At 54.1% G+C, this 27,642-nt stretch overlaps 1 protein-coding gene across 1 annotated transcript in view; it reads left to right on the top strand.

Annotated features, from left to right (window-relative positions):
* Window positions 1–27,642, top strand: part of PLCG2 (phospholipase C gamma 2) — a 147,159-nt gene that overhangs the window by 94,544 nt on the left and 24,973 nt on the right. Inside the window, exons 20-31 of the mRNA XM_059153472.1 lie at window positions 2,431–2,611; window positions 3,969–4,040; window positions 6,230–6,339; window positions 9,433–9,529; window positions 10,871–10,937; window positions 12,001–12,158; window positions 15,566–15,668; window positions 16,944–17,153; window positions 18,756–18,901; window positions 19,644–19,758; window positions 20,621–20,788; window positions 25,670–25,758. Of these exons, the coding sequence (XP_059009455.1) occupies window positions 2,431–2,611; window positions 3,969–4,040; window positions 6,230–6,339; window positions 9,433–9,529; window positions 10,871–10,937; window positions 12,001–12,158; window positions 15,566–15,668; window positions 16,944–17,153; window positions 18,756–18,901; window positions 19,644–19,758; window positions 20,621–20,788; window positions 25,670–25,758 (1,516 nt within the window). The remainder of the gene's footprint in view (window positions 1–2,430; window positions 2,612–3,968; window positions 4,041–6,229; window positions 6,340–9,432; window positions 9,530–10,870; window positions 10,938–12,000; window positions 12,159–15,565; window positions 15,669–16,943; window positions 17,154–18,755; window positions 18,902–19,643; window positions 19,759–20,620; window positions 20,789–25,669; window positions 25,759–27,642) is intronic.

Raw genomic sequence — 27,642 nt, 5'->3', positions numbered from 1 at the left:
TCCAGGTGTGAGCAATGGGACGTTGACCTCAGTGGGGCGTGGGGACGGGGCTTCGTGGCAGAGCCGAGGGAGACCTCGGGTCACGGTGTCACGGGCTTATGGCCTCCGGGGGCCTGGAAGGTGTGATTCACACTCAGCCCTGGTGTGTCTCCCTTCTTGATTCTTCTTTTGCCAGGAAAGCTCCTTTTGGCTTGACCTTGGTTCTGTTTTCCTAGCTGTTCATTCATGGACTGCCCTTGGGGTGCTGGCCACATTGCAGGAGGCTTACCCTGGGCTGTCGGATGGCGGTCCTAACAGTTGCCCTGAGACAGGAACTGTCTGTCCCTGGCCTTGTGGACAGGGAAACACAGGTGTAGTCAGGTTCCCTGAAGGAACCAGAACCTGGTCCCTACTCTTAATTAATTTCCAGACCCTAGAGCCTCCCTGCGCTAGGAAACTTTTGTAAAAAGTTTAAAAAACATTTTTTAAAAGATTTTATTTGATGGAGAGTGAGCAGGTGAGAGAAGAGAGAGCATGAGCCCCTCCCTCTGAGCAGAGGAAGAAGCAGGCTCCCCACTGAGCAGGGAGCTCAACCCCAGGGCTCTGGGATCATCACCTGAGCTGAAGGCAGATGCTTAACCACCTGAGCCACCCAGGTGCCCCAAAAGTTGAAAATGTCTTTATTATGCAAATATATTCTTAGAAAATAAGACATCACGGTGAAGGCTAAGCCCCCTGTGGTCCATCCATCTGGGTCCTCGTCCTGGTAGGAAGCACATTTTTCTGACTGGTATCTCCGTGTGGGCTCAGGAAAAAACAAAACAAAACAAAACCCAAATGACCTCCATGGGTATGTCCCTGTGGAAAATACTGTGCTCTTTCATGTGTGGAAATTCACTTCCATCTTTAAAAAATACTAACGGGACCCTACTGTCGTTTTATCTTGCAGTTTGTTTTTCTGCTCAACTGTTTGTTTGTTTTTAAGAAATACTAATAAAATATCCCTGCAAATAAGCCATGGAGGCAGAACCCTTCTAGCATGGGTTTTTTTTTTTTTGTTTTTTTTGTTTTTTTTTTTTTTTTGGTTTTTGTTTTTGTTTGTGTTTTTGCCAGACTTATTGAAGAAATGGCTTAACAGGGTGTGTTTTTTAAAACAAAAAGTATCTTTGGGCGCCTGGGTGGCTCAGTGGGTTAAGCCGCTGCCTTCGGCTCAGGTCATGATCTCAGGGTCCTGGGATCGAGTCCCGCATCGGGCTCTTTGCTCAGCAGGGAGCCTGCTTCCTCCTCTCTCTCTGCCTGCCTCTCTGCCTACTTGTGATCTCTCTCTGTCAAATAAATAAATAAAATCTTTAAAAAAATAAAAAATAAAACAAAAAGTATCTTTAAGGTGCTGAGTTTTTATATTTATTTATTTGAGGGACCGCGCACAAGCTTGTGGGGGGCAGTGAGGCAGAGGGAGAAGGGGAGGGTGAGAGAAAATTCCAAGCAGCCCCCCACCACCACCGCCCTGAGCACGGGAGCCCAGCAGGGGCTCCATCTCACGACCCCGAGATCATGACCTGAGCTGAAGTCAAAGTCAGATGCTTAACCAGCGGAGCCACCTGGCCGCCCCTCTAAGGTGCAAGATTCTTAAACGATGAGTAGCTCATGCCTCTAATTATGTCTTTAGACAGTTTCAGAAGATGCCGTTTGGCTGTGAAGTTAGGGTCAAAACTTATTTTCCCAAATGGTCCTTTTTCTTGGCGATAAATCTAGTAAGACTGAAGATTGAGTTCTGCTCTCGATTTTTCCCACCCGCTCTGTCAGCAGGGTGAGGCCACCAAAGGTTGCTTTGCTGTTTGGGGGGGAAAGAAATTGGTGGTTGTCGTAGTTGAGCCACTCAAGATCAGATTCAAGGATATGAGCATCAAAGCCCAGAGCTGTGGAGTAGAGACCAGCGGCCGTTTCCTGTTAGAGGACCGGAGGGTGACTACTGTCGGCCCTTCGAGCCCTGTGGCCTCGGGTGCAGCCACTCAGCTCTGGCGCTGTGGGGTGGAAGCAGCCACAGGCCACACCCAAGTGGACGACTGTGGCTGTGTGTCAATAAAACTTTATTTACAAAAGCGAGGGCAGGGGAGGGGTGGGGCCCCCGTTTGGCCTTCGGGTCCCTGTTTGCAGACCCTGATCTGGATACCTGGCCTTTCCCAAAGGCAAGTCCTCTAACTGGGGTCAGGGGGAGTAGGCAGAGGAGGAGCGAGCTGTTGGGTCACTCCGTATCTCCTGTAAGGTGCAGCTTTCTCTGTGTCTGTGTTGAGAAGACCTGCCATGGTCGTATCCCCTAGGAGGGCCGAACCTCGCTTCTCTCCCGGGTCCCCCGGACGGGGAGCTAGGTGGTTTCTCGTTAGTGGGGCGTGCACGACCGTGTGGCGTCTGGGGTCTCGGTGGCCAGCTCTGTGTGGTGTCCCCCTCCAGGGCCAGGGGCAAGGTCAAGCACTGCCGCATCCACCGGGACGGCCGGCACTTCGTGCTGGGGACCTCGGCCTACTTCGAGAGCCTCGTGGAGCTCGTGAGCTACTACGAGAAGCACGCGCTGTACCGGAAGATGCGGCTGCGCTACCCCGTGACGCCGGAGCTCCTGGAGCGCTACAACATGGTAGGCGGGTGACCCGCTTGCGCTTTGGCTGCGCGTCTGCCGTCGTCCGGCAAACCTCCGCTGAGCCCTCCCCAGGTGTGCGGGATGGCTTGGGGACCGGGGGACACGGACCCCGCCCTTGTGCTGCTTGCAGTCTCGTGTGGGACAGATAATAAGTGGGATCAACTGAAAAAACACATTGTGGGACAGAGGGTGACGTGCAGTATAGAGGGAAAGTGGGCGGGGGGGCGGTTCATGGAGGCAGTGATGCGGAAGGGGCTGCGCTTCCCGAGTGTGGAAAGTTCTGGAAAGTTCTCACTGGGAATGAGGTACTCAGGCAGACTCGAGCGCTTATGGAGGAGTGCTTCATGCAGCTAAGGACAGGAAGGTCAGTGGGTACAAAGGTCCTGTGGCGAGGGCGTGCCTGGAGGCTCAGAGAAGCAGCCAGTGTGGCCGGCACTGAGAGAGCCAGAGTGCGGCAGACCTAAGGAAGGACTCCTTGGAGCAGGGCAGGCCCCCGAGAGACACTGGCTTTTATTCTGAGCCACCAGAGGGTTCTGAGCCGAAAACAGACCTGATTTGATTCCTGCCTCCATCTCAGTTCCTGCCACGTAGGTGACAGGATACAGGATTCAGGATATACCAGCCATGGCCCAGGAGCACTCGTAGCCCTTGGCCATGTGGTGGAGCACAGCCTGGCTTGGGAAATTCCGGTTCTGGAGGGGGAGCTGGACAGCTTGCAGGAGGAAGCTGTCCCGGGCAGGTGGATGACTGAGAAGCCGACCGCAGCCAGAGCGCTTGGACCAGGTCTGAGGAGGGTCAACACGGGAGCCCAGACCTGACAGCCGGGACCCACAGGGCCATGGGGAAAGCCAGTTCGAAGTCAGGGAGCCGCTGTCGCCCAAGGCCAGAGAGAACCCGGAGAGACAGTGACAAAAGCAGACAGAGGCGGGATGGGTGTTCAGTGTGAGCCGGTAAATGTAGAACGTGTCTAGGTTTGGGGTGCTTGCCAGTTTCCACAGTGGCAGTCCCTTGAGGGGGTGGCCTGTGTCCCCCCGTGGACGTGGAACTGGCTCACGGGGCGGTGTGGGGCGGGCCCTGGCCCGCAGGAGCTTCCGCCTGCCGCTGCTCTCCAGGCTTGGCTTTGCTGCAGGGCCGGGCAGAGGAGGGCCGGCACAGAGAGCTCTCTCCTCTGGGGGTGCAGTTTCCAAGTTTGGGGGAGCTTTTCAGCAGCTTCTCCCCGTCTCCACCAGGAGGCACGAGGAAACTGGGAGGTTTCAACGCTTCGTCCCTGGGGGTGGCCGAGAAGCCTGGCTCTGTGTCGGGCCGCCCCGGGTGCTCGGAGGGTGTCCCTTTACTCTGCTTTGCTCTTTTTTAGGAAAGAGACATAAACTCCCTTTACGACGTCAGCAGAATGTATGTGGATCCCAGTGAAATCAGCCCCTCCATGGTACGGCGCCATCCCTCCCATGCCCACCACGACCTGGTCCCCAAACGGACACGGAGCCCGCCCCATGCCCCCACCCCGCAGAGCACGGCAAGGGGACTTGAGGGCAGACTTGCCCCTCCCCCCCCAAATTGATTTTATGTCATTTTTTTGAGAAGGAATGATGATTGACAGTGTGACATCTGGTTTCAGGGAAGAGATTAATAGAACTCCACCTAAAAGTGACGGTGACTTGCTAAAGCTCCGAGGTTTGAGGAACCACCTTTGGGCCAAACGGCTTCTAATTAAAAGTCTTTCAGATGTTTCTTGCTCACGGACGGAGCCCGTGGTGTTTATGAATTCCGTCTGGTTCACTGACCTCCTTGCAGTGTGCGCCTTCTCTCCCGCTCCCACCCCGGCTGCGGTGTGAACCCCCGCCCCCAGGTGGGGTTGGGTTTTAACTCCGTCCCCAGCTCCTCCTCGCTCGGGTTCCTGCGGAGGAAGAACGATCAGAATTTTCTGTTGGGCGGGGTGCACCCAGCGCACGGTTCACGGATAATTCTTGCTGCCTGCAAATCCGGAGATGAATTTCTTCTCTTCTTTTAAATGTCTAATCCTTGGCCAGTGCAAATCCCAGATGAAGGCTCGGAAGGATGCGGGCAGGGGGACTGTGTGTAAACTTAGTAGGGGACTTTTATTCGATGTGAAGAAGCTGTTGGTAGTGAGAAGAAGGCCGCCTGTCAGCTGGATGTCAGGGGACCGTGGTCACAGGGGTAAACTGAGGAACCCCCAGCCAGTCTCGAGGGCGGCTACGCCCTATTCACCCTCGGTTGCTGCCTTTCCAGAGAGTGGGCCAGGTCTCCTGGTTTTGCAAGACAAGCCATTCATCTGGATATTTTATGTCAATTCTCCCTGTTTTTGTTTTTTTTTAAATCCTGGCCACCACCCCAAGTTGTAGAGAGACTCTCCCTGTCCTGAGTGAGACCAGTAAAGCACCATGGCCGCTGGATGGGCGCGCAGGCTGCCAGACTAGGGGGAGCCCCTCAAAATAAAATCATTACTATTGCTGCGATTGAAGATGGGTCAGCAGTGAGAAAACCACTGCTCTGGGAACGAGACCGGTGATGAGCCCTGGTCTCCCGGTGCGAACTCCGTCGCTGTCTGCACCCCTGGCCCTTTATCTGCACGGAGACGCATTGTACAGCACCCCCCCCAGCCCCTCGCTGCCATTTGTATTCTGTTCACCTCCCTCTTGGTCCTGTGTGGGTGCCTCCTTTGCTTATTTTCCTCATGACCGTTCTTAACTAAGACTGGTGAACCAAACCCAACACATGGGCTACAATTTCAACTTTGAAGAAAAGAATGTTTTCAGTATTCAGGTGGCTGTGCCAGTTTAGCTACATCCCCATCAGTGGCCACATCGGTCATTTCTGGTCTTTGCTGTTCTGGTTAACACTAACATGAACGTCACATCTGAGGCTTTGGGCATCTTCTGCATTATTTCCTTCGGATGTGTTCTCGGAACTGGGATGATTAGAGCCGTCCTAAGAGGACATACATATGCACGGGTGCAATTTCTGTGCCCACCGCACAGCCAGGATGGGATGGAGCTGGAATCTGGCCCGGTCAGTCTGGCTGGGTGCATGCACTGTTTGTCATTTCGTTGTGCCTCCTGCAAGCCTGTTCAGCCAATGGACAGCTCATTTCTCTTGTTAGTGAAGGCGCTGACTTGAGGACCTCTCCTGTCCTCTGAGAGGCTGGAGACTTGCTCCTCATGGAGGCCATTATATGCCAACTTCCTCTGCCACTGGCTGTACCTCGCAGCCTTAGAGCCTGGCAGAGACCTGTGAAGTTCACGGGGCAAAGTTGTATCCACCCTTGAAGGCAGATGTGCAGGTGAAACCACCTCTGTTTGGAAGTTCTTACGGCAGAGCTTTTAGAGCCCATGTTGCTTCTTACAGAATGGCAGTAACCCACATGAACTGACTTCTGAGCTCAGCCACTTAACAGCTGGTTGATCTGGGGCCAGTTCCCATCCCTGCTCCCTGGTGACTTTGGGAGGCTCCTCTGCCACGCAGTGCCAGCCCACGGCCAGCAGATGGCACTGTAACCTTGGGCTGAAGCCTCCTGTTTCCCAATGAGAAGACCCCACGCAGATGCCTCTCTCTGCTACTGTCTCCCAGCTTGACCTTCTCTTGTTTTCTCCCCCAAAGCCTCAGAGAACTGTGAAAGCTCTGTATGACTACAAAGCCAAGCGGAACGATGAGTTGAGCTTCTGCCGTGGGGCCCTCATTCACAACGTCTCCAAGGAGCCCTGGGGCTGGTAAGGCGGAGGGCGGCCGGGCCACTTGCTGGAGGAACTTGACCTGTCCCTTCTTGCCAGTGAGACTGAGGCGCTGGCTGAGCTGGGAACCCCTTTCTCTGCTGTTCTGGGCTGGCTTTGACCTTTGTACCTTCTCTGTGAAGGTGGCTTAAGACATGCTCTATTGAGAAAAGCGTTAGGAACAACCTATCCCATCGTATTACGTATTATTTTATTTGTAGCAGCAGCTGCCACTCACTGAGGCCTTCCCTGTGCTGTGGGCCGTGCTAATTGCTTTCACACATGGTCTCACGAGATTCTTGATACGACCCTCGGGGTTGACTCTGGGTACCCCCACTTTACAGAGGTGGCAAACGGGGCTTTTCCAAGTTATCTAGCTACACACCAGTGTGGGATCTTCCCATTAGGGGAGCCTGTGTGTTACTTTAAATTCAAAATCTTAAGCTATCGCTTGGTCCTGTCCTGTGGCCCCGGCCTGGATGGAAGCAGGGACATGCTTAGGCCAGAGCCCCCTGGGTGTGCACCAGCATTCAGCTATCTCTTCTCCCTCTCCACCTGGGGAGAAGTTTGGCTGCCTGTCCGTATATCCCCAGGTAGGTGATCTTGCAGGATTATTTCTTACTGTGGAGCAACAGCCACCTCACAAGTGTGGCATCACTTTCTCCGGTGACGTGGCGGGACCTGAGTTAGAGATCTACATTTGAGCACCTTTTTGTGTCAAGAGCTGTTTTAAACGCTTCATGTGAAAGAACTCACTTAAACCCACTCAGTGACCCTGAAAGCCTACCCTGCATTGTACAGATGAGGAAACTGAGGCACAGACAGGTACAGAAACGGCCAGGCCCACACAGCAGGCGGGGATTCGAAGCCAGGCCTTCTGACTCTAAAGCCCGTATTCCTGACTTGACCCATGTACTAGGTTCTGTGGTTTTCAGAGTTTTTTGTTGGCCTGTTTGTTATTTTTGAGAATTCCCTCTTTCTAATCCATATCTTACCTGGATCCCCAGAGTCCCCCCCCAAAAAAGTAGCAAAACAGCGAAGTGCTGAAGTGGAGGGTGGGGGCCGGAGCCCCTGTTTGTAGGCTCCCGGCCTCCACGCGCCATCCGTGGTATCGTCCACCTGTCTCTCCCTGAGGGGCCCGGCCAGAATCCGGGTCTCCCCGGGGCCCACAATGCCCCTTTCTGTAGCCTGCCTCTGTAAAAGGCCCCAGTTCCATGTGTGTGGGTGACTTTTACCAAGCCGTGGGCAGACCTCTCTAAGTCACACTCTTTTCCTTGTGTGAAACTGCCTCCTGCCTTTTCACACGTCCAACGTGGGGTGCTCTAAATTTCCAGGGCCCTTGAGATGAGCTGAGAGTCTGGTGTCCGTGCCTTTGGTGAGGGGCTGTGGGTCACTGCCTGCTGCGGTCCCCTCGTTTCCTTTGCTCTGGTGGCAACAGCACCATCCCCGGGGGTGGGGGGCATGGTCTGCCTTTTTTTTTTTTTTTTTTTTTTTTTTTTTTAAAGATTTTATTTATTTATTTGACAGACAGAGATCACAAGTAGGCAGAGAGGCAGGCAGAGAGAGAGGAAGGGAAGCAGGCTCCCTGCTGAGCAGAGAGCCCGATGTGGGGCTCGATCCCAGGACCCTGGGATCATGACCTGAGCCGAAGGCAGAGGCTTTAACCCACTGAGCCACCCAGGTGCTCCTGGTCCGCCTTTTTGTGCATTCTCCCAACCTAGGGCCAATATGGTTAGGGGACTGAACCAGTAGGATACATTTTAGAGCGAAAGGAATGTTCTTGTCAATAATCACACCAACAACCAGACAACAGGTCTGAACCTGGTTCTGGGCAAGCAATACATATGGTCACCGTGCTTATAGCCAATCTTTGCCCGAATGGGGTCTGGAGAAACGGGAGGATGAGGGTCAGGTCAACAGACGTTTACTAAGTGCTTTCCACCACCTCTGAGTACCCACTCAGTTAAGATCAACAAAGGTCTCACATAGTGGGGAAGACAGAAGTACAAGTCATATAAGGGCACAGACTGCCTCCCCATTTGTGGGGACAGAGGCAACAGGAGCACAAAGGAGGAACATTTGGGCTAGGTAGCAGTCAGGGAAGGCTCCCTGGAAGAGGCATTCCTGAGCTGAGTCTCACATGGTTGTTAGGGACAAGCTAGATACAAGGGGCATGGACCAAGGCCTGTAAGCTAGGCAGGGGCAGAAGGGTGGGGGCAACAGGCTGTCTGGCAGGAAGGTCAAGTTTGAGCCACAGAGAGGCAGGAGTTGAGGTCCAAGGGTTCCTAGGGTCACGCTAAAGCATCTAGGCTCTGTTCTGAAGACTTTGAAAGCTGTGGGTGTGCCCCCTGGCTGCAGAGGGTACCCACAGAGGGGCAGGCCCTGTATGCGCGGGCACTGCTTAGGGGGAGAACCTTAGAGGTGAGCACAGTTTGGCAGAGTCGAGACACACACACAGATCAGTTACGGCCCTTGTTATCCGTGCTATTGCAGAGGAGGGAAGGTCACGGGGGCGGTATTCTGGCTGAGTAACGAGAACTAACATCATTTGAGCACTTACTGTATACTGGGCACTGTTAAAAACACTCAGCCTATGCGGAACCCTCTGGTCCCAGTAAAGCCCTCTGCGGAAGGCACTGGGGCTATTCCAGTTTGACGGTGGTGGTGGAGCTGGAACTTGATCCCTGGCTGTCTGGCCCCAGCAGCGTTCTTCTCTCCCACGCTGGTCTCTGATTCACGCTGGTCTCTGCGTTCACAGCTCTCCCCGAAATGGGGCACAGCCTGCCCTAGGCTTGAGCATCGGCCTCACAGGGTCTCCGAGGTCCACCTCAAGCCCGGACATTTTTGGTGCCCTTGAGCAAACACGAGAATCTTGTTATGGAGAGGACACGGCCCCTCCACTCACTCACTGCTGATTAAAAAAAAAAAGCAGAGGATCCCTTTGAAATGCCCAGTTGTCACAGATAATGATCATCCCCTCTGGTCACCTGGCCGCTTGCCGCTGCCCCCTGCAGTGGCTGCGATCTAACGAGCGGTGAGCTATCATTAACGCGGCCCCACGAAGGCCCCCGGATGCCCTCTGTTTTCATCTAGGTGGAGAGGGGACTATGGAACCAGAATCCAGCAGTACTTCCCGTCCAATTACGTCGAGGACATTTCAACAGCCGACGTGGAGGAGCTGGAGAAGCAGGTGAGCCCGGGTCACCGCATTGGGGGGGTGGGGACCGTCCATCCTGTTCTTCGAGGAATCCGCTGAGCTGTCTCCACAAGGCCGTGTCACGCACGCTGCTGCCGTGTGGTCCCCATGGAGCAGCGGAACAGGGACGCCAGAGTGACAGGGAACTTGGGATTGTCCCCCCAGTCGTGGGCGAAAGTCACAGTGACAAGCCCGTCATGTTTTAATCAGGTTGTGCTGGGCTGGAAGGCTTGGCGTAGGCAGGAGAATTCCCTCCGGAGTGAAAATGGCCAAACAGGGAACTGGTCCCTTGCCTCAAGCAGCTTGCAAATGGAACACGTTTACTGTGGCTGCCAGACACTCCAGACGTGCTTGGTGTGAGCAAGGAGGTTGGCCCTGCTGGTGACATTGCCAACGTGGTTTCTGTTCCCTCCCCTCCTCTTGCCCAGAGCAGAGAGCCTCTGTGGGGAGGTGACCGCCCTGCACCCAGGAGGGACTCTCTGTAACGAGGTCTCGGAGGCCTTTTCGTGCCCAGGGAATTTCCTAAGGGACTTGGGGCAATCCTGGAAGCCTGCATGGAGTAGTGGACACTGGAGTCTTAGAAGTCAAGTTAGAGGTCAATAGCGAGGCTGGCAGAAGGGAATTCTGGCCGGGAAGGACAGCCACAAGCAAAGGTGTGGCTCTGGGCACGTGGCTGTGTTCAGCAGGTCGGGCCTAAGGCAGGGATGAGACCCTTCACCTGCCCCAACTCTGCCCCGCCCCGGTCAGCATTATCCTGGTGGGTGGGTGCGGGGTGGAGGTAGGACCAGCAATGAGCAGGTACGGTTCTGCCAGCTGTCCAGAGACCAAGCTCTTGTGTGTCACAGCCGGACCCTGTGCCCCGAACACTCAGTGGCAGGTGCAGCTGAGGCCGGCCAGGGCCTGGGAAGGCTTAATGCAGATCCCAGAGCATGGGCATCGCAGCCCTAGGACATGCGGAGCCGCAGAATGTTCTGGAGCTGGCCTTTAGGAGGCTAGCTGGCTTCCTTTCATGGTAATGTCAGAAGAAGGGTCGGGGCTGGGTTTGGAAACGAGATCCGTGGAAGCGTTGGCAACCCTTTTCTGGAATTCACCAGGTTTGTGTGCACAGACTGGAAGAGGAACCGCTGAACTTTCTGGGTCCTGCCGGCCGCGGGGTCCTGGTCAGCAGCATGCGTCCTTGTCGAGTGCGCGCCCCACAGATGCGTCTTGTAGCGAAAATGTGTTTTAGACCGTTGCACAGGCAGGGGCTCTGTGAAACGGCGAGCTTTGGAAAACTGGCTGTCTTTTTATTATCCCTGTTCAGACTAACGTGAGTTATGTCTTGTTTCTTCACAGATTATTGAGGACAATCCCTTAGGGTCTCTCTGTCGGGGAATATTGGATCTCAACACCTATAACGTGGGTAGGTGCACTCGTGGGCGGAGCGTGGATACCTGCCCGCAGCCCCAGGGCCCGGCAGGGAGGGGGCTGCCGCTGCCCGCCCGTCAGCCTGCACCGCAGGGACACCGAGCCTGTGTTCCAGTTAGCAGATGAGGAAAGCCAGCCCCTCAGGGACCAGGTCCCATGGCTGGTTACGAGACGAAGGGGGCCGGGCTATTTGGGTTCAGGCCTTCACCTGCACTGCACTTAGCTTGTCCACACCGTGTCTGCAGAGCACGGCCCTCGGCCCCGGGGTTATGGAGTCAGTGCTCAGAGCCACGTCTGATTTGAGCCTCTGCTTTGCCACTACTAGCGGTGTGACTTTGTCTTCATGAGCCCGTCCCCATACTATAACATGAGTATAAAATGAGTAGCACCCCCTGAAAGGTAATGAAGGAGGTCCAGTGCGATCTAGTATGTGCCGTCTGCTTACAATGTTCCCGGCCTGCAAGAGCTCAGACAGGTCGCCCGGATAAGACTGAGCACATAATTCCTCCTCCCCTGGCATTTTCTTTCTAGAAAATACTTTCTCTGCAGAGAGCATCTATTGCATGCCTGCTTCCTAGCTTCTGGTAGCCTCTGGCGATCCTTGGCGCTCCTGGGCTTGTGGCTCCAACGCTCCACTGTCTGCCTCTGTCTTCGGGGCCATCTTTCCTGTGTCTGTGTCTCAAATTTCCCTCTCCTTTCTCTGGTAAGGACACTAGCTCTTGGACTGGGCAATCCCAAATCCAGAAGGATCTCCTCAAGATCCGTAAGGACATCTGCAAAGATCCTATTTCCGAGCGAGGTCCCACTCACGGGGGCGGGGGTCAGGCAGCAGACTTTGCTTCTCAGAGGACATGACTCGGCCCGCGGCAGCTCTCGGGCTGTGATGGAGGGGAGAGGCCGGACCCCGCCTGCCCAGGCGCAGACGCGCCGCTCACTGCGGGCTGGGGCCGTAGCAGCCGCCCTTTGGCTGGGTTCGTGCACCAGGCGGGCGTGGGCGGTGTGAGGTCCGGCCTTCCCGCGCCGGCTGCTCAGGACTGCCGCTGTGCTCTTTACCCAAGTGAAAGCGCCCCACGGGAAGAACCAGAAGCAGTTCGTGTTCATCCTGGAGCCCAAGAAGCAAGGCGACCCGCCGGTGGAGTTCGCCACGGACAAGGTGGAGGAGCTCTTCGAGTGGTTTCAGAGTATCCGAGAGATCACGTGGAAGATGGACACCAAGGTAGGCACTTGGCTCGGCAGGGCTCCCCCTGGGGGGGCGGCGGGGGCAGGGGTGCTGGGGCCGAGGGAGGCCGGGGAAGACGCGGGCTGGGCCACAGGTGCGCCAGTCGTCGCGGAGCCGAAAGGGACCCTGGCGGTCCCCGGGGAGGCCAGGGCTGGGGTGGGTGGAGGGATCCCGGATGTTTGGAGCCTCTGACCCTGCGTGTCCGTCACGGAGTACTGTGTTCCTCACACGGGACGTGTTCTTGGTTGGCTGCCTTGTTCAGAGCGGCCTGCGTCTCCGTAGCCAGCATGGCCCGAGCTCCCCATTTGGGAGCTGCAGGGGGACCTCGTACTGGACCCGTTCTGTCCTTTCACCAATGTGTCCTGTGGGGGGGGCCTTCCACTTCCAATAGGAAGGGGTGTTTGCAGGTTCATCTTAACTGGAGCGCTGGCGTGAGGCCGGAGGGGTTTTGAGAACGGCCGCGCTGGACCCTGGGCCCGTCCCCATGTGTCTCTGGGCCTCCGTTGTCTTGTCTGTAAAGTGAACCTGATTCCTACGCCACAGGATCCAGGGCGGGGAAGTGAGATGATGCGCGGAAGGAGCCAGGCCCTGGGCCTGACACAGCAGGGCTCGGGGGCCATCTCTGTCCCACCAGGACGACACGGGCCCGTGGTACTGTATCTGGGACGAGGGAGCAAGGTGCCACCTGAGCTTTCTTGTGGGTTTGCCACATGCCCTGCTGCTTCTATGGCAGATCTTGACCCAAAGGACTGATTTCTAAGCTTCCTCAGGATCTCGTGGGTGCCTCGGCCCCCTGGTCACCGTTGATTAGTCTCCCTCTTCTGGGGTCCTGGGAGGGTCACCCGCCTGTTCTTTCCTTCCCTCGAGGCGGGGGCCCTCACATCTTGGCCAGTCTATGGTCCCAGAAGCCCCTGCCCCTCTTTTCTGCACCCTGGAATATGGTCATCTACTTGAGATGGCAGTTTCCAGGGGGCTGGGCTGATGGCACCTTCTGGGCCCTGTGGCCGACTCTGTTCCGAGGCCTTACGTTCTTCCCAAGGCTTCTCCCACCCCCACCAGACACGTGGGATGTACCCTGAGCATGTGGCCAGCGTGGCTGTGTGTGCTGCTGCTCGGGGGGGAGCCTCTCTGTTCTCCTGGGCCTCTGCTGTGGGGAGGGGTGGGCGCACCACATCCTGGGCTGCATTTGAGAGATCGGTCCCCCCTGCCTTCTAGGTCCGTTCTCTTTGCTGGCTGAACCACTGTCACCCTGATCTGGAGGGCACCGTCAGCCAGCACGGGACAGGACCCTCCCGAGTGTGTTCTAGTGTTTGTGGTTCTGGGACCCCCGCCCCGGCTGAGAGCGGCGAAAACACTAATGAGAGAGCCCTTGGCCGCTGTTCCCTATAGCGCTTGTTCTCCATCCCCAGAGCCCCGAGGCCGAGGCGGGCATGTGGGGCTCCCCAGGAGAAGGGGTGCAACCTGGTGCTCTCTGCTGTTCTTATTGGAGACCCCTGAGCTTATTGGGGACCCGAAGGCTCCCCACCCCCGCAGGAAGGGCTCTGAAATGCAGCCTGGTCCTTCGCAGTCCGTTCTCTGCTTTTGATCTATGCTCCTCCTCCACTGGTTCTTACTTCTGCTGATGCTGATTACGTGTGAAGGTTAAGAAAACAGCAGTCCGCCGACCCCCCGGCACAAGTCCTGGGGAAAGTCACAGGATGAACGCTGAGCTCACTGCCGGCTCCTGGCCGGGGCCTTACCAGCGACCTCCTGCTCAGGGCTCTGTGACTTGACCGTGGAAGACAAAAGTCCACTCACTAAGATCTGTTCGCCCCTCTTAGTTTCCAGGAGGGCTTAGTTTCCAAAAGCCTGGCCAGTGCAGTGGGTTGTGCCTTCAAATTCTGAGACCGCCTGTTGGGTCTAACCTAACGGGTCTGGAGAGTAATTGTTACACAGTTTGGAAGAAGCGAGAGGTCTTTCGTTGCTTTCTGCTGAGGTTGAGGGGAAAAAAAGGGACACCCTATGGCTTGTCGTAGCTCTGTGCTTAGTGAGACCAGCTTTCCACAACTCAGCCTTGCTGGGACGCGTCCCACCGCCCTCGTCTCCTGCAGCTCTGCTCTCCTTAGCGGGGGCACGTGTGGGGCCGCCCGAGGGGCTGCCCTCTGTGGCCTTCCACATACCTGGTGGGGGGCACAGGGCTCCCTGCTTACAGCTTGGAGGCCCTAGAAGGGGAGTCTTCCAGTTAGCCTCATTTCCTAGTTGTGGAAACTGAGGCACAGATTATACAATGTGCCCAGAGGGCCAGCGTTTGAGCCCCGGTCTGATTCCAGTTCCTGCCGTCCTAACCAGGTGGTAGGAAGTTTCGCTCACCAAATCATCTGTGCCCGGAACACTTGCTCCCCGCACAGGGCTCTGTGAGGACGGCGCTAGGCATGAGTGGTGCAGAGCACAATTCCTTTCCTTATCCTGGCTGGAGTTAACCGGGAAGGCTTCCTGGAAGAGGCGTGATTGGGGTAGAACCCAGAAGCAGGAGTGAGCTTCTGGACTGGCAGAGGAACGATGATTGGGGTGGTGAGGGGGGTACAGGGTGAGAAGCAGGAGGTCAGTGCTGTGGTTCAAAGGGACCCAGGACGTGAACTCAGTGGCATTTTAGAAAAATCTTCTCTGGGAGATGATGTGTAAGGGATAAAGCAAGGGGCTAACGAGGGTGAGGCCTGGTGCAAAAGCCTCTCTTCTCGTCCCTGGCCTGCTGTGGAGCATGGATACGCTGCTCAGCTTTGTGTGCTGCAATTCCTTTGCAAAACGGACACAAATTCTACCACTCAGAGGAGGTGGGGGCCACCCTCCGTCGTATCCATCATGCACGTAGCATGTAGCCTGTGAGGCCTGAGGCTAAGAAGCCCCAGGACCAGTGAAGGGTAGCAGCTGCACATCTTTACTGCTCCGGCTTCCCCCTTTGCCGGTGGGGCAGAAGCAGAATTTGGGGAGATCTGAGAGAGGTGTGTGGTTTGGGGTGAAGCAGGCACTCATCCGTGCACAGATGGGGATCGAATGGATAGTGTGTCCTCCACACTAGGCTCCTGGGGAGGCTTTGTCGCGAGGCTCCGTGCTAACCGTGTGACTTTCGGGGAAGGGATGTGGCAGGAGCCCGAGAGCAGAGGGTCGAGGAAAGTGGGGTGCTGACAACAGGGACCCTCCCCCCCCCCCTTCCTGGGAACCATGCCCAGGGATCCAGCTCGACCCCAGTTCTGGGCAGAAACAACAGAGGAAATTCAGAAGACAGGAGCGGAGGCGTAGAGCACAGGAAAGCTTCCAACTGTGTTAAGGATCCGAGCCTGCAGGAGGCAGAAAGGGGACGGGGCGGGGGGTTCTGGGGAGGGAAATGGAGCCAGCCTCAGGGCTGACGCTGGGGGCCGGCTCCACAGGAGAACAGCATGAAGTACTGGGAGAAGAACCAGTCCATCGCCATCGAGCTCTCAGACCTGGTCGTCTACTGCAAGCCAACCAGCAAGGCCAAGGACAATCTCGGTACTGCGGCCCCGCCCCGCCCCGGCCCGCCCCGCCCCCGGCTCCGCCCCGCCCCGCCCTGCAAACCCTGCTTTCCTTTGGAGTCAGGTGCTGTCCCAGGGCAAAGAGAGAGGCTCCAGCTCCGCCTCCAGGGCTCTCAGTGGACTTTGTCCTCAGGGCGAGGGGACAGGAGGAGAACTTCCCGGAGGCATGTTAGCATCCCCCTACTGCTCCACGCGACCACAGCAAGCCCGGTGGGGGAAAGCCACCACTACCCCTTTGCCGGCTTGCAGCCCTGGAGGCCAGGCCTCCAACTTCAGGGTCACTGGGCTGAAGTCCAGGTGCTGGCAGGGTCCTGCTCCAGCCAGGGGTTCAAGGGGAGAGTCCGTGCCTTGCCTTTTCTGGTCTCTGCCTGTGTCTTGTGGTCACGTCTCCCTCCACTTCTCTTATCCACAGGCCCTACGTTTAGGGCCCAGATAATCTCCCCCTTTCAGAGTCCTTAATGTCATCCCGTCTGCAAAGTCCCTCTGCCACTGTAAGTCACAGTCCCAGGCTCCAGGAGTCAGGACCTGGAGGGCTTCTGGGGCCATGGAGCTTGCCGTAGGAGGATTAAAAAAGGAATCTTTTCCCATCTCCACAGGAGTAAGTTCTTGGCCCTAATAAGATCCTATTCTTTTCCTCCCTCTTTGTTTGGTCTGAAGCCTCTGTGATTCCAGGATGGAGGGCCAGAGAAACAGCACTGAAGCCTAGTTACCCGTCACGGGGCGGTGGGTCCCTTGGTCCCTGTGGTGGAGCTCAGAGCCGGACTCAGCGTGGTCAGGGGCGGGCAGCCACAGCTGCACAGTCCTGTACCTTGGCACCCCCTCGGACCCCACCCCTGCCTGTAGGCAGCAGACTCTCCCTCCCCCGTGGGTCCTGGTGCACTTGTCTTCTGCACAGTATCTGGGAGGAGGAAGCCAGATCCTAAGCTCTCCTCCTCCTTCTGATTCCTGTGGCCATCGGCCACCGTGTCCCCTTCTGTAACTGTACCACTCGTGTTTTCGGGCACAAGGCTGGTGGTGATTTTAAACAAGAAGTAAATGACATGAGTCCCAGACCACAAGGCTGTGAGCATGTGGGGATCCTTGGCAGGCAAGAGCCCAGAGCAATACCGGTGAGGGTAAGAGCATCTCACCCCAGGCCATCTCGGCTCCGAGGTTCCTGGTTTCTGCTTCCACCTGCGCATTCAGCTGGCGCAGCAAACATCACAACAGAGCAGCAGACAGAATAAACGGTGACTCCCTCTCTTATGCGCAGAAAACCCCGACTTCCGAGAAATCCGCTCCTTTGTGGAGACGAAGGCGGACAGTGTCGTCAGGCAGAAACCCGTCGACCTCCTGAAGTACAACCAGAAAGGCCTGACTCGAGTTTACCCCAAGGGACAGAGGGTGGACTCCTCCAACTACGACCCCTTTCGCCTCTGGCTGTGCGGCTCCCAGATGGTGGCTCTCAATTTCCAGACTCCAGGTAAAGGAGCCCTGATGGTGGCGTCACTCCAGGCCCAGTCCCCTGTCCCAGAATCTATCAGGGTTCACCCAGCACGCCAGTGTCGGCCCCAGCCATTGAATGGAGTGATGGTGGGACACTGGGCTTTTGTATTTGGCAGGCTCTTTGATGGCAGCTGACGGAGTGGGGTGGCTGAAGGGAGAAAGGAAACACTTAAGCTCGTGGAATGAAAGTCCAGGAGTTAGCAGCAAGCTTCAGGCATAGCTGGATCCAGGTGTTCAGTGGCCATCCTCAGGGAGCTCTTCTCCTGGCCTCTCCTCCTTTGAGGGCTTCACACTTAGACTCTCAGAGATGCTCACTGCTGAGAAAAGCCAACATGCAAAACATTTTCATACCAGTGGTAGCACAGATCCAGCACTGGGCTCTTTGGTCGACGAATCTCATCAGTAGTCTCCGTTATATTGTTTTAATGCCTGTGCAGGATTCGGTTGAGTGGAACCCTACCCTGTTTAACAGGTCTCCCCCACCGAGGCACTTCCCTCATTTGCTCTTAAGGACGGCCCTGCCCTCTGTAAGCTTATGTGAGCACGGCTTCACAGATGGGGGAGTCCAGCGGCGGGACCGAGAGCTCAGTGCCGGCTAGGTCCTACCACATTGGCACTTGGGCCAGCTTTCCTGAGGAGGCCCACTAACACCTGCACCCCGCCGTGCCTGAGCTCTGCGGCCTCACCGGAGGTGAGGGCCTCCGGAGAGACCGTGGGAGGGAATGCGAAGCAGGCAAGTGTTCGAATACACCTTTCCCCTGTGACTTCACCAACATAGTCAACCTTTTTGATCTTTGTGCCTGCGACAGGTACAAATCGATGTCACAATGGTACACCTTACTAGGAGTCAAGTGAGCCGGTTTTCTGTGTACTTAGAAAGCGTTTTCTTTCCTGCAAACTGTTCGTGCTTTTTACCTCATCTCGTTAATGGGGTGAAGTCATTTATAGCAACATTATCAGATCGCTTTCGTGTGTTGCTCCTTCCCTGTCACTGGAGCTAAAATGATTGTGTGTGTGTGTGTACATGCAGTCTCTTTTTCAGTGTTCCAAGATTCATTGTTTATGCACCACACCCAGGGCTCCGTGCAATCCGTGCCCTCCTGAGTACCCACCACCTGACCTGGCTCACCACCCCCACCCGCTCCCCTCTAAAACCCTCAGTTTGTTTCAGAGTCCACAGGCTCTCATGGTTTGTCTCCCCCTCCGGTTTCCCCCAATTCACTTTTCCTTTCCTTCTCTTAATATCCTCCGTGTTCTTCTTTATGCTCCACAAGTAAGTGAAACCATATGATAATTGACTTTCTCATGTGCAGCCTATCTTAACTGAAATTTTAAAATTAACTCTCAGGGAAAAAAAAATGTAAGAAATTTTGAGCATTGAGTAGGTTTTAGTGTCACATTTAGAATGGTGTTCACCAGTTGGGATTTTTTTTTTTTTTTGAAACTCCTAATTTAACGACTGCCTGAAACTTATTTTTGTAAACAGGTGTAAATCACCACCCCCCTGCCCACCCCCACGCCCCCAGCACGGCCTGCCTAGGAGGCTCCCTTTCCTCACCAGGTTTCCTTTCCTTCCCAGATAAGTACATGCAGATGAACCATGCCTTGTTCTCACTCAATGGTCGCACGGGCTACGTCCTCCAGCCCGAGAGCATGAGGTCCGAGCAGTACGACCCGATGCCTCCCGAGAACCAGAGAAAGATCTTGATGACCCTGTCGGTCAAGGTAACTCAGGCCTCCAGCCCGTAACGCCGGGTTTCAGCCTGCTGAAACCATCGACGTCCAGTCACTGTTTCAGATCTGAATTTCAGGGCACCCCAGGTCCCAGGGAGACTTGGTCACCTCCCCGTGTCAGGGGAGAGGTAGGGTTTCAGGTCTTGCTGGGTTCAGCAGGGTCTCAGGGACATCAGCCTCCGGCTAGAGGAGGGAAATCAACATGAGAAATGGCCATTTGGTCTTCACAGAGGAGAGAGTGTCTCCCCACAGCAGCCAGGTTTAGTGGGTGACAACGGATGAAAATGCATCCAACTTCCTGAGAACATGTTGCCTCTTTGTAAGAGTTTTGGTTTTTTCCTCTTTTGGAAAGTATGCAAGAGAGAGATCAGAATTGCATTTCTCATATGATTAAGGAAGGAAAAGAAAAATTCAGCATGTGTCATGAAAAGTCTTTTTTAAAAAAATACCACTTTCTCCTCTGTCCTTTCCTGGGCGGTCTCTGGAGGTTCTAGGGTGGTGGGAGGGGGAGGGGGGAGGTGTGCATGTCTGTGCTCGGGGAGGTCTCTGTGACGGCATGAGCGTTCCCATCCTGGCTTCTCCAGCCCTGTTTCCCCATCCAGGAGAGGGAAGCAGTGGGGTGGCCCCTACTGAGCGACGTCAGGCTGCCTGGGACCTCCTCTGGTCTGACTCTGGCACTGAGACTAAGCTCTCTGCTCAGGAGGACTTCCAGTACTGACCTTTGGTGTCCTAGGTTCTCGGGGCTCGCCATCTCCCCAAACTTGGACGAAGTATTGCGTGTCCCTTTGTGGAGGTGGAAATTTGTGGAGCTGAGTATGACAACAACAAGTTTAAGACAACAGTTGTGAGTAAGTTGCATCCTGGGGGGGATTTGATGTACTTTTATTGCCCATGGCTTTTCCTTCATCCCTCTGCTACTGTCCAGCTTGGGGTTGGTGGCGGGGGGCGGAAACACAGGACCCCACGATTAGTTGGACAGACACCCAGCCAGTCATGGTGGGAGTCCTGGACCAAACCCCTGTGCTAGGAAGCTGGGGCGACGGAGGGTGAGCCTCTTTTGGCCCCGCCCGCTTTATCTACTGCGCCCAAGGCTAAGACGCAGAGACACAGACAGTGTGGCTGGCCCACAGGCGTGGGTCCAACCTGGGCGATTCTATCCTTCAAGGGAAGGGAGACCCTGAAGCCAGGAAGAAACGGTCAGTGTTTTAAGGCCTGGGATCACTGTCCCCGGTAAGAGGCAGCCCGAGCAACAAATCACACGTGTAACCAGCTAAACTGACATTTCCCCGGGGGTGGGCCAGGCCCGCAGCTGCCCTTGCTCCAAGAGGCTGGTTCACCCCGTTTACTCCAGAACCCACATCCGTTCCCCCTTTTCAGAGAGCCAGCCCCACTTCCTTGTCCAGAGGAGCGCTGCAGCTCCCCACTCTGATCTCCCCGTGCCCTGCCCTCCTACCCCTGCCTAGCCCGGAGCCCAGAGGGAAGCGGCAGCAAGGGGTGTGGTTCCTCTTCTCTGCTTACTAAGGACCAGAACTCTGACAGCCGCTTTACTAGGCTTGCTCCTGGAAAAATAACTATTCTTAGATTTTGGCCTTGATGCCTATTTATAGGGCTGCTAAGGACATTCAAAAAGGCCGGGGGGACAAAAGAGGTGGTTTAACCAGGAGGGGGCAGGACCAGTGGAGCCTGTGCTGAGCCTCTGTCTCCTTCCAGATGACAATGGCCTCAGCCCGATTTGGGCTCCAACACAGGAGAAAGTGACCTTTGAAATTTATGACCCCAACCTGGCGTTTCTGCGTTTTGTCGTCTACGAGGAAGATATGTTCAGTGATCCCAACTTCCTTGCCCACGCCACTTACCCCATCAAAGGAATCAAATCGGGTAAGTCATTTTAATTAAGAGGTGCGGTCTGGGCTTAGCAGGACTTGAGGTGTGTGCTGCTGGCTTTAGAAAGAATGAAGCAGCATTCTGGTGTTTATGACATTGTTGCAAAAGGGATTGGGTGGCTCAGGCAGCTGATCACGTCAAGTTGTCCCCACGAGTATGGACCGGACCAGGGAAGGGAGGGGAGGCTGCACCCTGCGCAGTCAGGCCTCTGACCCCCCACACCCGCTGGGCCGGCTCTGTGCCCCGGGAGGGAAGGAAGGGCCCCCCGCGCAGCTGGGAGGCGCAGTCTCCGATCTGCCGCTTCCCGCACCCGCAGACCTTCCCCTTCCTGTTCCATAAAATTGGAACCATTGATAAACTGTTAATCGTTAAATCGGTTAAGCGTCTGCCTTTGCTCAGGTCATGATCTCCGGGGCCGGGGATCAAGCCGCATGTTGGGTTCCCTGCTCTGCGGGGACTCTGCTTCTCCCTCTGCCCCTACTCGTGCTCGCTCTGGCATGCAAACATGCACAATCTTTAACAACCCGAAAAACAAAGAAACTGTGTCCCATCCCCCCAGTGCAGAAAGACCCTCCCAGGGAGGGAGCACAGATGTGCTTTGTGCGTGAGCTGGATGTGCTTTGTGAACGGCACTGTCCTTACCTTGTCTGGTTTCTTCGCTTTTACTCTCCTGCTGGATGGTGTCACCTTTGACAAACAGGCCCTCGCTCGATGCCGAATTCCCTTTTCCCCCTTCCTTAGCATTTCTGCAGGACAGAGCCACGAGATCATAGATCCTTTGGGAGTCCTCATGAGGTCACTGTTCCCCAAGGATCATTTTTCGAGAGACACAGATCCCTCATTTTAGTGATTTATATACCCAGATAGTCTTTTTTCTTGGTGGTGTTTGGAAATCTCGTGTCCTGTTTCTTTTGTTCTAAACTTGAAACAATAGCCGATATTCCCAACCCTCTGCCTTCCTTAGTGTCCGAAAGCTGATCATTTCCAGCACCCGCCCAGCTAACCCTGGGCCTAGAAAGTGCAGGTCCCTGGCCCTGTCCCTGGGTACTTGGCTCTGCCTGGGTTGGGGGACAGGCAGGGGCAGGCTTCCCCAGCTCCTCAGCGGGCACCTGGAGAGGACTGAGCGCAGCTGCTCATCTTACCATCCAGGAAACAAATTCCGAAGTGAAGGAGTAGAGAATTTTGGAGACAGCCGTCTTCGTCATGTTCTCTCACAGGACGCACATGGGAGTCCCTGAAATCTGCTATCGGGCAACCCCTCTTGCGGACCTGGCCCCCTCAGGCAGCTACTTTAAAGCCAGCGGTGAAGCTGCAGTTCTGTAATGTGCGCTTTGACAAAGCAGACAGTGAGCCTGGGAGAGATTTCCTTCTCTGGTAACTGTGTTCTCAGAGTCCCCCGGAACCCCCCTGCCGTGCTGTCAGGACCTCGTGACCGTGTCCTCTGGAAGGAGAAGGGATGTGAGCTTTGTAGTTGCTCCTAATGCCTTGGAGAGGGAGGTCAGAGTTGATGCTCCTGCCCGTACTTTACCGCTGAATTGTGGCCATTAATCTAGAAAATGTTAGCACTTAGCTTGAAGATTTAAAATACAAAGAACAGGGGCGCCTGGGGGGCTCAGTTGGTTAAATGGCTGCCTTCGGCTCAGGTCATGATCCCGGGGTCTTGGGATAGGGCCATGCGTTGGGCTCCCCGCTCAGCAAGGAGCCTGCTTCTCCCTCTCCTCCGCCTCGCTCTCAAATCAATAAAATCTTTGTAATTTTTTAAAAGAGACATAGGACATGGATGATGAAACAGGTGACCTTTGCCCCGCTGGGAGAATGGTCGGTAAGGACCTTGTCTTGCTCCTGTGCGATTCCCAGCGAGGCCTGGCGCGTCCATATTCAGGGAAGGCGCACAACAACCCCTTTCGCACAAGGCGTCGGGAGCCTTCTGAACTCACAAACTCTGCCCACGGCCATTAGGGACGCACTTAAGCTTTTGAGCCAGGTGGAGCTCAGAAAGGAAGGAAAACAGCGTTTACTGCGTTTTGCGCCTTCAACTCTTTAATCCTTGCAGCAGTCCTGGGAAAGGGGTTTTATCATCTCTGCCTTTTAAACACCAGCGCTTTGGGGCCTAGAGATGTAATTATCTTGCTCAGGGTCACCCACCTGCAGGACCAGAGCTGGGCTACAGACCCGGGAATGTCTCACTGCACACTCCACGTTCTTCCTACCCTGAAGGCCTTTGCTACTCTGATAAACCAAATACGGAGCACACTTCAGAAGACGTCTCTGTTTCCTTTGTGTCTATGACACAGCCCAAACCAACAACAAAAAAAGAACCAAACTGTTTCGGGTGAACTGGGAAACACCTTTCTGCCTTAACCCCAGGATGCATGAAGACATCTCAGGAAATGAGAGCTGGCCGTTGGAAGGAGGCGTCTCGGGATGGGGCGCACTTCTCCAAATCTGGGGGCACATGCTGCCTGTCGGTTCTAAGCAAAAGGGCACTTCCCCGTCATTGGAGTGTGTGGGCTACTTCACAGCCTTCCCGAGTCCAGGCTAGTATATTCCAACAGTCACTCAACACCTAGACTTCCTCCCCAGTGTCCCTAGACCAGCTCTTACAGATGCAGAATTTCAGGCCAAACAACCAGACCAGCAGACAAGCCAAGACAAATCGCATCACCTAGAAGGGGAGAAGAGAGAGAAGGGGCTCCTGGCTGGCTCAGTGGGTTAAAGCCTCTGCCTTTGGCTCAGGTCATGATCCCAGGGTCCTGGGATCGAGCCCCACATCGGGCTCTCTGCTCAGCAGCGAGCCTGCTTCCGCCTCTCTCTCTGCCTGTCTCTCTGCCTACTTGTGATCTGCTGAATAAATAAATAAAATCTTTTAAAAAAACAAAAAAGAAAGCGAGAAGAGGTCAGAAAACTTCACTATTCACAGAACACCATGTCCTCAAAATCCTCCCGGGAGAGGTCTGACCTGAGAGTTTTATACCCAAACTGTCAGTCAGGTACAAAACCGAAGAATGGATGCATTCAAGTACGTGGCGTTCGAGGATTTTAGGTGTCACGAAGTAGTACTGAAGAAAATGAGAGGGAAAGGTGAGCCGACAAAAGCACTGACAGAGAAGTCCAGTATAAAGGCGACGAGCACTGGATGTTTGAAACTTACACACAATGAAATGCACAGATTTTCAATGGGAAGACACGGACACCAAGTCCTGAGGTCCAGCTTGTGAGACGCCTGCCAGCGTGCAGGAGGGACGTACCCAGGTGTCCGCGTCTCACGTGGAGACACATATCTACACACCTGTATGCTAGATGGAGGAGTGGGGAAGTGTGGTTAAAAAAACATAGGAAAAGGTTAATGACGGATCTGTGTGGCTGGCACACAGTGTTCTTGTACTGATACCTTAGCTTTGCTGTATGTATGACAACTTTATAACCAAGTCTCCTTTTCTGGAAGAATTACGGTTAGAAAATGAAACACTATATACCTGACCCTTGAACAATGTGGCAGTTGGGGATGTCCATGCCTCAAGCAGTAAAAAAGCTACCTAGGAGTTTTGACTTCCTCCAAACCTGCTCACAGCCTATGGCTGACCAGAGGCCTCGTAACCGTCAGTTGACACAGACTTTGTATTTTATACTGTATTCTTCAGGTAAGCTGGAAGAGAAAACATGTTCAGACACTTAGAGTACTGTACTTATCGGGAAAAAAATCTGTGTATAAAGTGGACCCACACAGTTCAAACCTGTGCTGCTCCAGGGTCAGCAGTATTTACACGGAGTGTCTTATAGAGACAGTGATTCAGCTTCCCCAAATTAGGGGAAGGAAGGAGAGAGGAGGTGTGGCCTTGCAAAAGGTACATCAACTTCCTCACCGAAAGCACTGGGAAGGGAGAGAGGGCTCAGTCAAGTGATACTGTGCAGGCTCCAAGAGAGCAAGAATGATCATCGGACAAGCCCAGACCCGGATGGTGGAAGTCAGAGGCAACGGTGCACGTGCCCTAATGCAGGCATGGCTTGTCCAGGAGAAGGAGAAGACAATGCAAGTAAAAGCTTTTGAGACAAACTAGGGCCATAGCATCTCCAAAACAGAAAGTTAAACGAAAACCATCCAGTACTATCATTAGTGACTTAGAAGAAATCACGACAGTGTCTTGGGAAGACACTGTGAACATGGCTCCTTCGGGAAGAAAGGATTATGAGCGGGTAGGGGCGAGATTTCAGTTTTTACTATGTATTTGTTTAGACTAAGTTAAAACAAGCAAACCAACCAACCTTTGAGAGGTGTTGTCATAAACATTTGTGTGTGGGGAAATCAGCTCTACCTCAACCCTCCCCCCTAAATTATAACTTAACAATGAGTGTCCTAATTATAAATAGAGAAAGGCTTTCAGAGGAGGATCAATACTGCTAGGGACTGCCAGGGACAGATTTCCTACTATTAGAAATCCTTCAGGATGACCCGCCCCCGCCCCCCATCCCCCCATCCTATGGTTTGTAAATCCAGACACGGAGGAGGGGACACAGAGGTGTGTTACTCCTGTGAGTCTTCTGGCTTCCAGAGGACATAAGGAATTGAACCACAGCTGCAGTCCCTCTAAATGTGTCGTGTTCTGTATGTTTGGATTTCTTTCAAGGGAATGATTTTCATTTCTACATGGCAGAGATCTTTAACTGCACTTTTCTGTGTGGGGCCATCTGTCGGAGCTGCATACTGGAACACGGGCCATCAGGAGGGGACCCCTGGTTTCCAGAAAGTCATGCCCCAGCATAGGCCACTAACTTATCTGCTTCTGGCACCAAACGTGGGATCCCCAGGAACCCTAAGAAAGCTAAGGTCTGATGTTAATGGTCTGTCTTTGCATTACTTTCCCTTCTCTGCTGCAGGATTCAGATCTGTTCCTCTGAAGAACGGGTACAGTGAAGACATCGAGCTGGCTTCCCTCCTGGTTTTCTGTGAGATGCAGCCAGTCCTGGTGAGTGAAGAAACGCCAGTTGGGGGTTCCCTGAGCTGTGTCTGCTGGTGGGGAGGGAGTGGCCTCTGGGTATGGTTGGCTGATGGACTTAAACACCCATTGGGAATGGTGGAGCAAGACATGCCATATCATCAAAGAATTCCTCCGTGGTCCCAGGCTTTTCCTCCTCGCATCCTTCCTTCTTCCTTCTTGGACAAGGCCGTACGATGCTTTGAGCAGGTCATGGAGTTGGAAAGGGTGAAGCTCTTTGGAAGTTCCGTACAGTTTCCTTTCAGCAAGTAGAGTCAAGCCAGATAATGCTTTCCTGGAATAGTTCATCTTTCCTGCATGCTCCCCCTGCTGTCGGTGGTGGGGGGGTCCCTTCAGAAGGGCTGAGAGCACCCACCAAGGCCGAGCTGTGGCTTGTGCTGGGGCCGCACATTCCCAGGGCTCCGCCCTACTCTTGTCCTTCTCTTTGCTCCTGAAGGAGCCAGCCACCTTGGTCCTTTTGCCAAGTCCTTGAAGATGTGTAATCTCTCTTTTGATTCACCAGTTTGCAGAGGGTTGACGTGAAGGGCTTGGCCTCGATGAAGGCAGCAGCGGGCTGGGATAGTTCAGGTCTCGGCTTACTGTTAGGAGAATGTCTGGATATGTGATTTCTGGAGCTGCACAATCCTCTGAACGGCCTCTCCCACAGAATGAGCCCCACTTGGCATGTGTTTTTGCAAGACCCCATGATGTGGCCCATGCAGTCTTCTAAGATCTTTCCATTTCCCCACCACAGAACTCAGCATGGGCCGGGTGAGTGTGTGGTCACCCCACTCCTCTTTGGATAAACCAGAAAAACCATGGTTCTGGATCCCAGTGGCCTGATGTGGCCTTGGTCATTGGCCCTGGATATTCATCTTCCCTTCTCTGTTGTTCCTTGGATAGAGAACTCACAGCCTCTAACTTGTTGTTTTGGCTTTAAGAACTAAACAGGGATTTGGAAGTTGCTTATGTGGCAACTTCCACAATAAAGCTGAGAACCATCCAACGGGAAAGGGAGATGGCAGGGGTGGAGATGCCTTTTAACAGCTGTAGCCATAGTCCGTGCAGTAAAAATTCATGAACTCGACTCAGAGGAGAGAACATTAGGCATTTCTGCATGGCTGTCTGCCTTGCACTCCGTTTTTGCAACCTTGATAGTTTTCCACTTCAAAGCATTTTATGAACATTGAAATGGAAAAGGATGCAAAGATAAGGACAGACAGACAAAGCACCAAAAGCAGGAAGTGACACTTAAAAAGCATAGTTCTTTGGGGGCCAGAGAACCTCAGTGACGGAGGCATCACTTGTGTTGGTAGAAAACGCACTCCTGATGACAAAATTGTGTCTTGAAAGGATCAGGTGATGGATAATGCCAAGTGTTCCATTTTGAAACAAATTCCATACGTCAGTGCTTTAGACTCAGGCAACAGAAACGCTTCCGTGTGAACTGGATGGTCACTTGAACCTTCAATGATCAGAAAAATCAACTTTTGTGATTCTTACCGTGATAACAATGTTCGGTCCTGAAAGGACAACCCAGTTAGTCATCCCAAGACTTAATTAAGTGGCTCTTTCATCAATTTATCACCAAATAAGACTGAGTTCCTTAAATAAGTCCATTAAAGAGACCTAGGCCAGATACATTATGTTGTGCGAATGGCTACACACAGCCCCGATTGCGCCTACTATACAGGTTTATAATTAGGAGGAAGAGATGAGTTTATACAGTAAGCATCAGGTCTGTTTGATTCCTTCTCTTGCTAGGCCAATGCCTTCTTTAAGTATGATAATAATACAAATCCATAGGTCCACTTTCTTTTTTTTTAAACCAAGAAACAGACTTATTTATTTATTTATTTATTATTTTTTTAAAGA

Source organism: Mustela lutreola, chromosome 16 (genome assembly GCF_030435805.1).
Source record: "Mustela lutreola isolate mMusLut2 chromosome 16, mMusLut2.pri, whole genome shotgun sequence".
Taxonomy (NCBI): Eukaryota; Metazoa; Chordata; class Mammalia; order Carnivora; family Mustelidae; genus Mustela; species Mustela lutreola.
Note: the sequence above shows the minus strand (reverse complement) of the source record. Positions and strands in the feature narration are given on the sequence as shown.